The 12,886-nt window shown below is 55.1% G+C and overlaps 1 protein-coding gene and 1 long non-coding RNA gene across 4 annotated transcripts in view; one reads left to right on the top strand and one right to left on the bottom strand.

The window, feature by feature from the left end:
• The window catches only part of LOC125338832, a 19,879-nt gene extending 16,111 nt beyond the window's left edge, over positions 1 to 3,768 (bottom strand). The window contains exon 1 of the long non-coding RNA XR_007208368.1: positions 3,549 to 3,768. This is a non-coding gene — a long non-coding RNA (uncharacterized LOC125338832). The remainder of the gene's footprint in view (positions 1 to 3,548) is intronic.
• The window catches only part of Hnrnpl (heterogeneous nuclear ribonucleoprotein L), a 13,018-nt gene extending 132 nt beyond the window's left edge, over positions 1 to 12,886 (top strand). The window contains exons 1-13 of one of the 3 annotated variants that reach the window (XM_048329850.1): positions 2,088 to 2,360; positions 4,099 to 4,217; positions 4,654 to 4,891; positions 5,004 to 5,089; positions 5,710 to 5,806; positions 5,900 to 5,972; positions 9,199 to 9,270; positions 9,382 to 9,662; positions 10,822 to 10,943; positions 11,180 to 11,381; positions 11,875 to 11,932; positions 12,037 to 12,132; positions 12,521 to 12,886. In XM_048329850.1, coding sequence (XP_048185807.1) covers positions 2,103 to 2,360; positions 4,099 to 4,217; positions 4,654 to 4,891; positions 5,004 to 5,089; positions 5,710 to 5,806; positions 5,900 to 5,972; positions 9,199 to 9,270; positions 9,382 to 9,662; positions 10,822 to 10,943; positions 11,180 to 11,381; positions 11,875 to 11,932; positions 12,037 to 12,132; positions 12,521 to 12,579 — 1,761 coding nt within the window. In that variant the 5' untranslated portion in view covers positions 2,088 to 2,102 and the 3' untranslated portion in view covers positions 12,580 to 12,886. Of the gene's footprint in view, positions 1 to 2,087; positions 2,361 to 4,098; positions 4,218 to 4,653; positions 4,892 to 5,003; positions 5,090 to 5,709; positions 5,807 to 5,899; positions 5,973 to 9,198; positions 9,663 to 10,821; positions 10,944 to 11,179; positions 11,382 to 11,874; positions 11,933 to 12,036; positions 12,133 to 12,520 lie in introns of those variants that run through there. The other 2 variants (XM_048329849.1, XM_048329851.1) reach the window with 2 other exon arrangements.

Below are 12,886 nucleotides of genomic sequence, written 5' to 3'. Positions count from 1 at the left end.
CCGGGTGGGGAGTGGGGAGGCAGGGCGGGGAGGGGCGCCGGGGGCGGGGGTCCCGGGGGAGGGTTCCCCCGGGCGGGCGCCGCCGGCGGGGGAGGGGCGGCGGGCGCGGGGCGCGGGGCTCCGACGGCCACCGGCGGGGGCGCGCGCGGTGGAGGGGTGCGGCCTGCGGCGTGCGCCGCGCGCGCCGGCGCGAGGGGCGTCCGGGCTGGGCGCGGGGGCGGGGCGGGGCCCCCCCTTTCCTCCTCCCCTCCCCCCACCGCATTCAGCTGACGTCAGGACAGGAGGTCCCGCCCCCCGGGGCCGCGTCACGTGACGCAAAGCCGAGCCTTTCCCCCCCCCCCCTCCCCGCCGTGACGTGCTTTTAGTTTGGGGGAGAGGTGGGGAATGCAAGCTGCACCTGGGTTCTCTGGGTGTGTCCTCCGGGGTCCCCGGCAGACACTTCCCCCAGCAAAACTTTTCCTGTTCCCCGCCCCGCCCCGCCCCTCCTCCCCGCCCCCGATCGGCGCTGGGCTTGTTGGCTCCATTTCAAACTTAGTTGCGGGGAGCCGGGGGGGGGGGGGGGGTGGAGAGAAATCCCTACTACGGGAATTCCGAGTTCCCGCCCTGGGGAAGGTCGTCAGTCGCCCTCCAGGGGTGTCCTCCGCCTTTCCCACGGCTCTAGATGGCCTTCGTGTCTTCTTTTTCCTTCTTTGTGAGTTGTTTGGAATCGAACCCAGGGGCTTGGAGCACGCCAGGCAAACGTTCTGAGTTAAGACTCCCGCCCTTCCCCCCCCCTCCCCCGAGAGGCAGCCCCCAAATTGCTCCCAGGACTCGATTTGGCATCCCGACCTCTCATCCGCGCCCGAGTAGGGCAGGGCTGGGGCGTCTGAGATGCCGCCCCCTGCAAAGCATTCCTGGGGGCCCTGCCCCGCCGCTCCCTCGCCCACGCGGGACCCGTGACGATCCACCGAGGGAGGTCTGGGCGAGCACGCCAGAAATGCTGGCCTGAGTTTCTGGAGCGGAGTTGGCGGGGGGGGGGGGGGAAAGACTAGCCCAGGGATCTGGATTGCTAGGGGACCTGGGAAGTGACTCCACATGGCCAAAGGAATATAGGGGCTCTACTTGGGCAAAGGGCTGAAGTGATTGTGGCTGAAATTTTGAGGTGCGGTGCACCAATGACGTCTGCGAGCCGGCACGATTGGAAAACAGTCGGCAGACACGAATGGCGAGGGCCAGACGTGTGTGTGTGTGTGTGTGGTGGAGAGCCTTGGGCCTTGGAAAAGTTGGAGGTGTAGTACGGAGGGGGCTTTGATGGGGGACACAGCTGCTCTGGAAAGTGGCCAGTCTTGGTGTAGACTTCCGGCGATGCTAACCGCCAGCATTCCATACCGTCGTGGATTCCGCCCCCCCCCCCGGGGGAGGGATCTGCTCTAAGGTATTTATCCCGCCTCCCGAGGACCCTTAAAAAAAAAAAGTCATTGGAGCATGCGCCCTCCCTCCGATCCCTTTCCAAAGGGCGCCGTCGGGCTCCCCTTTTTGCCCAATTAGAGGCCATCATTAGTCCCACCCTCTGGAGAGAGGAGGCTCTTCCCACTTTCCATTGGACAGCCCGTGGTGACGCAGAAGACGGGCGTCCGCCGTGACCACTGCGGAAAGAGAGAGAAGGGAAGTCCTTTCTTGTCTCCTCGCGAATTGGCGCGGGAAGGTGGTGTTCTGACTGGGGTACTGAAGACTTCCAGTTTGACGGATTAACGAGAAAACCAACGAAAGTGGGAAGAAGGCGGAGCCTCTCGGGATTTTGGGAGTGCCGCTTCTATTAGATGCTCCTTGGGAGGCCGGGCAATGGCAGAAACCTGACCTATCAAGCTGGAGTTTATTTTAAGGCGGCGGGACTGGCCAAATGACTGGCAGGAAGCGCTCACCTATAAGAAGTGTTTCAGACAAATGAGGGCGGGCCCTTGCGTAGAAGGGCACGGGCAACATCCAATAGGCGCACAAGGCGTGCAGCGGCTTCCCCTCCCCCCACGGCAGGGTTAGTGGCTCCCCCTATCGGGTGGGGGCGGCCAGTGACGGGCGTGTCCCTCCCCCAATGAGAGGCGGGGGGAGGCGGGTTCTGCGCCGCCATGTCGCGGAGGCTGCTGCCCCGGGCGGAGAAGCGGCGTCGGCGGTTGGAGCAGAGGCAGCAGCCGGACGAGCAGCTGAGACGGTCGGGAGCGATGGTGAAGATGGCGGCGGCGGGTGGCGGAGGCGGCGGAGGCCGCTACTACGGCGGCGGCAGTGAGGGCGGCCGGGCCCCTAAACGGCTTAAGACTGAAAACGCCGGTGACCAGCACGGAGGCGGTGGTGGCGGTGGAGCTGGGGGAGCGGGCGGCGGCGGCGGGGTAAGGCCAGGGCTATAAGTACTAGGAAGGGAGGAAAAAGAAAAATCTCGTACTTTTGTATTTATCTTTTTTTTAGGGGCCTCTGCGCACGCGCCCAGGCCTCGCGCCGTGGACGGGGTTGGGGGAGGGGCAGGCGTTGGGCAAACGGCTGGGTTTGCGCGGGGACAGGAGCCTGCGCATGCGCGCAGTCCTGAGCTGGGGGTGGAGGGGGCGGAGGAAACGGTTCGCGCTGCTGGGAGCTCATTGCGCAGGCGCGGCGGGCTGGCTTGGGGGGCGGGCCTTTCCCCCCCTTTATCATTTTCTTTGGCGTTGACCGCGTGCGCCGGCGCACTCCTCCAGCCTGGCCTCGTGGGCCCATGGTTGGGGAAGGTCACCGCGTGAGCAGGAACGAGTTAAGTGGGTGGCCTTGCCGAGTCAGGATTTCGGTTCAGCTGCGATTTAATCTCAATAGTGTCCAGTCTCGGTTTCATAAAATAGTAGTTTTGCTGAGAATTACTCGCCTTCCCACTCCCCCTTCAACGAAAATCACGACCCCCTTTTCTTGGGCATTACAAACGGCGAAAACGGTTTTGCTGTTTGGGAATTGAGCCAAAGGTTGAGGCCATCTCGCGATTGCTTAGAATTTCCGGGGATATGGGTTGTGATAACCCCTTTCCAGATTCCCTATTCACTTGTTAGGAGAGCTTGGCCATCTAATTGAAGGCCAGCTTAACTGAATCCTATCTGCGATTTTAGGGGAAGTGTTAGGATTCCTGACTTACACAATGGGAGAGAGACATTAGGTGAATTTTAAGTAATATGGCTAAAGGGGAAGAAGGGGGTTGGGATTAGAACTCAGGTTCTGGATGCTGAGTCTCAGAGCTGGTAATAATAAGCTTTCTGTGGTTTGTGTGGCTCATTCCTGAAATAGAATCAATTGGGCTCATGCCCACTGAAGCTTAGAGAGGAGGCCCCCAGAGTCCAGGAGAGGTGGAGGAAAAAGCTACTTTATTTTCCTCCTGACTTCCTGAGGTTTCTCTAGGTGGAAAGATACTACCCCTGAAAAGGAGCTGTCTTTTGGGGGGGGGGGGGTCAGCCATAGGGCTTAAACTCTGGGCCTTGGTGCTGTCCCTGAGATCTTCAAATTAAGGGTAGTACTTTAACCACAACCCACTGCCATTTTTTTCTGGTGGTTAATTGGAGTCTCACAGACTTTACTGCCCAGGCTGGCTTTGAACTGTGATCCTCAGATCTCAGCCTCCTGAGTAGCTAGGCTGACAGGCGTGAGCCACAGGTGTTTCTGAAAGAGCTGTTTAAGTTTAAAAAGTAACCACAGTAATGGTGGGAGAAGATATCTGGCTCCTACAGTTTCTGAGGTTAATGCTGTTTTGCTCTGAGGGTACCCCTTGCCTAAATGGATGATGGTGGCTTTCTTAAGCAGAGAAAGGGAAAGGAAGTTGAGGCACATACACAACACATGCGTGGGCTCTTTCTACACGGGATCCCTTTTCCACACGATTCTTGCCCATGTTACCTTGATGGAACAGAAGAGACTCGGGTTCCTTACACTTTGATGCTCCATTTTGCCTTTGCAGAAAGAAGCCTTTCAGTGGAATTGGCTTGAATGGCTCTCTCTCTGCCTTCTGCATCCTCCTGGGTCATGCCTGTGGTTGGATCACCTGACTACATCTGTATTTGAGGCTACTGGCTGCCGTCTTATAAAACAGGAAATGAGATCTTACTGGTTTTTCTTTCTCAGGAGAACTACGATGACCCCCACAAAACCCCTGCCTCCCCAGTTGTCCACATCAGGGGCCTGATTGACGGCGTGGTTGAAGCTGACCTTGTGGAGGCCTTGCAGGAATTTGGACCCATCAGGTACTGGCTTAGAGAGTGGATATCCAAACGTCAGCTCTGGCAATCTTATGTGGCACTGGATTCTGGTTGGAAGTTGTGCCGTTGGGGGCTGCAGACCTTCCTTTGGCTCCTACTGATGGTCATTAAACTTTGGTTCTGTATTCCTTTCTCTTTTCTTTGCCTTCATAGTTGGTTTTGATTATTTTAGCAAATAGTCATTAAATATATGGCATGTGCTAAATGTGGGAAATACAAAAGTGAACAAAACTGCCTCTCCCAGGAAGGCACCTGCCCAGCCATATTAGAGCTATGGTAGGGTGAGCCCTGGGGTCTGTGGGGGACATCTGGGAGGACATCAGAGGAATTCAGAGTCTGGGGAAGAGTCATTGTACCCTTAATGGAGGAGCATTCTCCTCTTATATCCCAGAGGGAATTGAACCTGTGTTCTCTCTGCCAGCTATGTGGTGGTGATGCCCAAGAAGAGACAAGCACTGGTGGAATTTGAAGACGTGTTGGGGGCTTGCAATGCAGTGAACTACGCAGCTGACAACCAGATCTACATTGCTGGTCATCCAGCTTTTGTCAATTACTCTACCAGCCAGAAGATCTCCCGCCCTGGGGACTCGGATGATTCCCGGAGCGTTAACAGCGTGCTTTTATTTACCATCCTGAACCCCATCTATTCCATAACCACGGTGCGTGCTACTGGGCACTCCTAGAGGCTTCTCTGTGAGGGTTCCTCCTCCTTACCCTTCCTCAAGCCAGACCTTCCGAGGCCCCTCATCTTGCCTGTCTTTGCTTCTGCAGGATGTTCTTTACACTATCTGTAATCCTTGTGGCCCTGTCCAGCGGATTGTTATTTTCCGAAAGAATGGAGTCCAGGCCATGGTGGAATATCCTTTACTGGGGAATGTGTTTGTGGGGTGAGGCTCCCAGAGCAGTGGACATTTCTTGAAGCAAGCATCTGTCTGCTGAATAGATGTCTTCCCGGAGTCCATGGGCCAGTCCACTGAGAGGAAGAAGGCACAATGAGATGCCCTGGGAAGGGGGTGTGAAAAGGGTGCCAGGTGGGGGTAGAGCTTGTTTCCAGGTTTGGACCAGAATGGCATCTGCAGTACTTTAAGGAGAATGAACCTAGGTTACCTTAGGACTGCAGAATGATCCACAAAAGATGTAATTAGGAGGTCGTAGCACAGAGTACAGTGGGCTGCTGCCCTTTGTCCTGGGTTGCAAAGGGTGTGATTTGATGACATTTTAGAGATTAGGGTGGTGTGAGACAGCTGGACTGAAGAAGGTGACTTGGCGTGGGGTGGTAGCTGAGAAGGTGGTTGGTGCCTTAGCAGGGCGGGGGGAGTGCAGATCACCAGCCTGCCTGCAGCTTCAGTGTGTGCCTCCAGTGCCCCCAAAGCCACATATGCCACACTTTTTTTTTTTTTTTTGTCTTAATCCTTTTTGAGACACCTTGAAGCCCTCCCCAAGGAGCTATGGTGAGGTAGTCCTTAACTTGATTTACATTCGACTCTGTGCAGAGTGCTCAACGGGCTAAGGCCTCCCTCAATGGGGCTGACATCTATTCTGGCTGTTGCACTCTCAAGATTGAATACGCGAAGGTAGGTCTGGGGAGTGACTGCCTTCTGCCCTGGCTGGCCTCTGGGTGAGATGCTGACAAATGGCTGATCTTGAGCTGTGCCTTGTCCTTGCAGCCCACACGCTTGAATGTGTTCAAGAACGATCAGGACACTTGGGACTACACAAACCCCAACCTCAGTGGACAAGGTAATCCTGTTGGCCACTTTGTTTTAAATACAAGCGCCTTGCTTCACCCGACTAGCGCACCTCATAGATGTGGGTTATGTAATGCCATTGGACTCCTGTGGACCCGGGAGGATCTCGGGTTAATTCTTAGAAAAAGTGGGTTAATGAGGGACTGTGCATCCTGCAGCTTGGGGACCTGCGAAGCTGCTGAGTGTCCCGAGAGAGGCTGAGACCTGGGGGGTAGGGAGGGAGGTCTCACTGAGGACAAGGTGTGGCCTGGGCTTAGAAACCATTAGCAGCTCCCAGCTGGGTTTTGCTGTGGCTCTTCCATTTGAGCCATACTTTCCCTGCTGGCTTTTTAGTGGGTAATTAGAAATTGGAATCTCATTGTCTGCCTGGACTGGCTTCAAACCATGATCCTCAGATCTCAGCCTCCTGAGTAGCTAGGCGTGAGCCACTGGCACCTGGCTGAGCTGTTTTCTGTAAATGGAGTCTGGTCAGGATCAAGCCACTGGTTCTTCATCCCCATTGGGCCAGGAAGAGTCCTCACTTTCTGTTGATGGAGGGAGGTGAGGCGGGATCTTGGAGCAAAGCCTATGAGCAAGCTGGTCCGGTAGAGCCTAGGTGCTGGGACTGGGCCAGGTGGCCATGTCTTTACCTCGTTTGTAGAGGACACTCGGCATCTCTGCAGGGGCCCAATAGAGAGCCCTTCCCTAGTGTCTGTCAGGAATGGTGGAAGGTGGGGGTTGGTTTTTTTAAAAACAGCAGCGCCCCCTCTGAAAATCAGCAAGACTGCCCATCCCTCGGCCTGACACGTCGACTAGGCCTGGGGCTGGGTCCTCCCCCATCGCAGAGGCTCTGGGAAGGCCAGGGGCCCTCAGGCCTGGGCAGGCCTGGCGTGTTCGCCTTTGAAGCTGGGAAGCAGTGGGAAGGGTGGGCTAGATTCTATCCCAGGACCCTCAAAGTGGAGCCCTGTGGGCCTGACTTGCTTCCTGCAGAGGTCAGAGGCAAATTGACCAAGTGAATGTACCAGAGCGGGCAATGGCATTACATGACTGCTAACAGAAACACGGCAAGCAACCATTTCTTCTCCAAGGAACATAAGTAGAAGATGTGCAGAGCGCCAGGGGCTAGTGGCAGGGGCTGGCTGTGCATTGGTTTTCATGCCTCTCAGCTTTGGCCGCCCCGAGGCTGGGGCCCCCAAACACGGGCTGGTGAGGTAACCTGGAGTGAGGGCAGTGCTTCGCCGCCCTCAGGAACCAGACTTCAGCGGCTCTGCCTCTGCACACGCTCACCAACACACAGGGTAGAAACCACTAGCGCTTCCTGGACAGCAGGACACGCAGCCGCACCACGACCCCAGAAACAGCCGCAGCCTTGAGCTCACTACATCAAGAACACCACACCGCGCTCCAACGAACAGCTCCAAGCACAGAGACAGAGGCAGACAGAGACAAAGAAAGAGATGCAACATGGCAGCAGACACTGCTTTTTACTAAACATTAAAGTCAAAATCCAAGCAGACTCGAGCCCGAGAATGTACACAGAAGTAGGAAACACAGAACAGCTCTCCCAGCCAGCCAGCCAGCGGTGCTGTTTTCGGAGAACGATTCATAGACGGCAGTAGATTCCATGGGCCTCCAAGACAATAGGATCCTCTCCATTCCTCGCCACGTGGGTTTGTTTTTTAAGTCCTTTGGTTTGGGGAGGGCCTTTTGCTATTTTTATTTTTTCTGCAGTCACCGGCTGCCAACACAATCTGCACCAACTGGAGATAAGAAACAAAAACCTTAAACCACAACAGCAGCAACAAAAACTAAAAGCAGATCTAAAAAACCAGACAGCCAAACAGCTCAGAGGCACACAGTTACCTGCTGGCGGGTAACTGGCGCGCTCCCAAGGCCAAAAGTGCGCGCCTGGTGGGGCCACTGGCACACTTCATACCAGGAGACACGCACACGGAGCCTACACAGCCAGAAGCAGCACCGCACTGCAGCACACACGTGAGGAGGTGACAACACGGAGGGACACAACCCACTGCATACACCTTTATTTGCACTTTTGACATCTTCCCATCTTCCGAGGACAGAACATCTGTGAGCCAATCAATTTTGATTTAATCACAGCATTGACTTTTAAAGCAATTCTTTAAAAAAAAATGTAGCGGATGTGTACTGTAACTTGTATTTATGACTGTAAAACCATGTGTGCAGGGTCGCAGTGTATGTTTGATGGGACGCCATCTTTCAGAACTGTGCTAACTCACTGTTGAAGCGTCCAATGGTAAGAGAAAATAAGATTTGCTTTTTTGTGACAAATGGACATTGTACTCTGTACTTCTGCTGTAAGTAGCCCTTTTCCATCTTTGTAATGACAGATTGTTAAAAAGCAATCCAGGCAAGGGCTGAGGTTGTGAGCCCTGGGTTTTGGAGTCAGCCAGACCTGGGTTTAAATCCTGGCCCAGCTGCTGACTTTGCTTTCTGTCTTTGGGTCAAAGTGTCTTTTAACTGCTCAGTTAAAAGGTAACTTTTCCGTTTTCCTCTCTGTACAATGGGCTGAACGCACGGTACCTGCTACCTACCTCATAGGGTTGTTGTGAGGAATTCATTCTGAAGCTGCTGTCTGTAATGTGTGTCCCCTCCCCCACGTCGGCCACCTGAGCTGGCGGGGATGGGGGGGCTGGTGGGGGTGGGAAATGTGGTGGGGTGGGGTGGGCGTCCGCGCCATTGCTGGGTCCGAGAACTCTGGTACCTCCTGTGAATGCTGTCCACAGCAACTGCTGTGTGGCCTGCTCGTCGTCATCCTGTCTCCTTGGGTTGAATGGGATTTGGGGTTGGGGGGCTGGGCCCTGATTAGGGGGTAGATGGAGCTCCCCCACCGGGGCTTTGGGGCTGCACTTCACCCTGTATCTGCCTGTCTGGCTGAAGTCCCTTCTTGAACCTCCTCTCTCCCTTCACTGGGAACTGACATGGCGGCTCAGCTTGGTGGCGGTGTGCATGTCTCCAGAGGCCTGCCACCGCGGAGCACCCCTTCCCCTCACACAAGCCAGGCTTCACAATGCCGGCTTGAGCGGGGGGCCTGGGCTTCATGCCCACCCCAGCAGGTGCGAGGGAGCCCATCCCCAAAGCCCTCGCTTGTGAGAAAGGGTTGCAAACCACGCCGGCAGCTGAGTGACCGCCATCGCCTCTGCAGTCAGGAGGGGGGGTTCTTTTGCAAGTTCAACTCTAACTCTTCTCTATATCTACAGGTGACCCTGGCAGTAACCCCAACAAACGCCAGAGGCAGCCCCCTCTCCTGGGAGATCACCCCGCAGAATATGGTGAGGGCAGGGGGTTCCCCTCCGTGGACTCCCGTGGCGCCTGTGCCCCTGCCCGCCGCCCGCCACGCAAATTCTCACCCGCCCTCCCTCTCTTTCCTTCCCACCCCCCAGGAGGGCCCCACGGTGGGTACCACAGCCATTACCATGATGAGGGCTACGGGCCCCCCCCACCTCACTACGAAGGGAGACGGATGGGCCCACCTGTGGGGGGTCACCGTCGGGGCCCAAGTCGCTACGGCCCCCAGTATGGTCATCCCCCACCCCCTCCCCCACCACCCGAGTATGGCCCCCACGCCGACAGCCCTGTGCTCATGGTCTATGGCTTGGATCAGTCTAAGATGAACTGTGATCGAGTCTTCAATGTCTTCTGCTTGTATGGCAATGTGGAGAAGGTGAGCCGCTGCTGGGTTGGGGGCTGTCCACACGGGCGGGGGAGGTGGGGGAGCCAGGCGACCTGCTGCACATGGTAGGGCTGGGTCCTCAGTGAGCACTTCACCACTTGGTGAGTTAATAATTTCAAATAGGAAGACTAAGCACAACAAGAGTTTAAGTCCTCGTAGGGCACAGAGACAACTTGTTAGACTTGTGTAAGGAACCTCTAGGCAGTCCTGAGCCTTTTTTCTCTTTTCCTTTTGAGAAGGTACTAAGGACCGAGCTTGGGGACCTGTGCTTGATAGGATCTACCTTTTGAGTCACTGAGACATACTTCTATGCCTTTCATATTCCTATTTTTCAGATTTTGTGTGTGTGTGTGTGTGTGTGTGTGTGTGTGTGTGTGTGTGTGTGTGTGTGCCAGTACTGGGACTTGAACTCGAGAGCCTGCGTGCTTTGCTATCAGTCTCTGCGCTTCTTTGGCTCAAGACTCTACCTCTTGAGTTATACGTCTGCTGTGGGCTTTTTTTTCTTCTCAGTTGTAGGGCTTGAACTGAGTGCTGTCTCTGGGCTTGATTGGCCAGCACTCTACCACTTTTAGCCACAGCACCACACTGATTTTCAGGTGGTTAATTAGAGGTGAGAGTCTCACAGAGTTTCTTTTTCTTTTCTTTTTTTTTTTTTTTTTTTTTTGGCCAGTCCTGGGCCTTGGACTCAGGGCCTGAGCACTGTCCCTGGGCTTCTTTTTGCTCAAGGCTAGCACTCTTACCAACTGAGCCACAGCACCACTTCTGGCCTTTTCTATATATGTGGTGCTAAGGAATGGAACCCAGGGCTTCCTGTATGCTAGGCAAGCACTCTACTGCTAAGCCACATTCCCAGCCTTGGTTGTCTTAACCTCCTTCATGAGGCAGTAAAGGAAGCATGGCTGTGTGGCCAGAGCATGCTCACACACCGCTCAGGGTGCTTTTGTGCAGCGGGTGCAGAGCTGTCACCTTGAGGGCTGAGATGAGGGCCTGGCCATCCCATTTTGGTGCCGTGAGACTGCACCAGACCTGGGGCCCGCGGGCCTTTGTGGTGGTTTTGACGGCACACTGGCAGGAGGCAGTGGAGCCCAGAGCCAGAGCAGGAGTGGCCTGCTGGCGGGGCAATGGTACTGAAGGAGGCTGCTTTCCCCAGGTAAAGTTTATGAAAAGCAAGCCAGGGGCCGCTATGGTGGAGATGGCTGATGGCTACGCCGTGGACCGTGCTATAACTCACCTCAACAACAACTTCATGTTCGGGCAGAAGATGAACGTCTGGTGGGTGCGGTGCTCTGGGCAAGGGAGGGTGGTGGCAGCTCTGGAGAGGCAAGCAGGGTGTGTGCACAGCCAGAGCTACGAAAGCTGGAATGGGATGGTGCTTCGTCATTGGGCTGTGGGGGAAAGCGGGTCAGCCTCTGCTCTGCTGTGCAGCTCCCAGTGACCCACAGTGTTCACAGACAGGCACAGAGCATCCAGCAGAGCCGGATCTAACCAAGGTGCTTCTTTTTTTCCAGTGTCTCCAAACAGCCAGCCATTATGCCTGGCCAGTCCTACGGGCTAGAAGACGGCTCATCCAGTTACAAAGACTTTAGCGAGTCAAGAAACAATCGCTTCTCCACCCCAGAGCAGGCAGCCAAGAACCGCATCCAGCATCCTAGCAATGTGCTACACTTCTTCAACGCCCCCCTTGAGGTGACTGAGGAGAACTTCTTTGAGGTGGGTGTCCCAGTTCATCAATAACTAAGGTCCAACCTGGACCCCCTTCCACTTTGGGTACTGGGGTCCCTACTCACTGGAATCAAGGAGTGCAGCTTTGAAGTTGAACAACAATTGGGCTCTTCTGCTCCTCTCTGCTCCTGTTCTGGGCTGGGTCCTGGGTTGCAGAAACTTAGGCATTCCCAGTGCATTCTGGGAAGTAGGAAGCTGGGAGGGGCAGGCGGGAGGAAGAAGAAGCAGGGCTGTGCTTTCCTGGTTCTCTGCCCTCAGAAGTTGAGCACACATTTATTTCCTTACTATCGCATACCTGTGGGGCTGCTGAGGATGGAAGGTGGTATTGGATCATGAAGATCCCTGTCATAACCTGGTGTCACATGGGAACTTCCTGGCACTTGCATGTGGTTAATGCCAGCACGCAACCATGCAGGCCAAGCCTGCCTGTTCTTCCCCTGTGCAGTGGTGCTTGTGTCTGAATTCCTTCTTTCTGCTGCAGATATGTGACGAGCTGGGAGTGAAGCGGCCAACTTCTGTGAAAGTATTCTCAGGCAAAAGTGAGTCCCTGCCCTGCCTTCTTCCTGTTCTAGAGTGACCAGAGTTAGCCTCCTGTCCCTGTTGTTCAGCCTGACACCTTGCTGTCTCCTTCCTATCCACTCAGGTGAGCGCAGCTCTTCTGGGCTGCTCGAGTGGGAATCCAAGAGCGATGCCCTGGAGACGCTGGGTTTCCTGAATCATTACCAGATGAAAAACCCAAGTGAGTATCTGTGTGTCCTGCGGCCATTCCCCTGGTGGCCTCCCTGGTTGGCTGGCTTTAGTCCAAGGCCATCTCTGCCCTCAACATAGGACCCAGGAGATTTCCTTCCCGTTGCTGGAGCAGGCAGGCAAGCTGGTCGCCAGGAGAGCTGTCTGATGATGTTCCTCCTGGGAGGCCAGCCTGGCTGCCTGCCGTCAGCTTGGGGATTGTTGAGGTGTCCCCTCCAGGGAACTGCCACTCTGTCAGCATTGGCCCCAGGAGTGTCTAGGAATGGGCTCCTCCGTGGGTGGGAGGGGGGAGGCACAGGGCTGTCCTAGAAGAGCAGATGCAGAAAGAGGCCAGGCCGGAGCCTGCAGAAGAGCCAACCGCACCTCTATCCTCTCCACAGATGGTCCGTACCCGTACACCCTGAAGCTGTGCTTCTCTACCGCCCAGCACGCCTCCTAATTAGATGCTCAAGAACCACCTTAGCAGGAAAGCCTTTCTTTTCCCTTTCTGCCCTTGGGTTTTGTTTGGTTTTGTTTCATTTTTGCAGAGAAGTTCCTGTATTCCTTTTTTTTTTAAATGCTAGGTTAGTAGAGGCTTAACCATAATGGAATTGCTGGAAGTCTGGAGGGGGAGGGAGAGGGGAACTGATATCTCCCAAGATTAACCTTCACTTTTTAAAATTATTGTCCATGTGATTTCTTTTTCTGTTTATTTGTGCTGCCCATGTACTCTTGGCACATTTCAATAAAATTGTTTGGAAAATAAA

This window comes from Perognathus longimembris, chromosome 20, assembly GCF_023159225.1.
Source record: "Perognathus longimembris pacificus isolate PPM17 chromosome 20, ASM2315922v1, whole genome shotgun sequence".
Classification (NCBI taxonomy): domain Eukaryota; kingdom Metazoa; phylum Chordata; class Mammalia; order Rodentia; family Heteromyidae; genus Perognathus; species Perognathus longimembris.
Note: the sequence above shows the minus strand (reverse complement) of the source record. Positions and strands in the feature narration are given on the sequence as shown.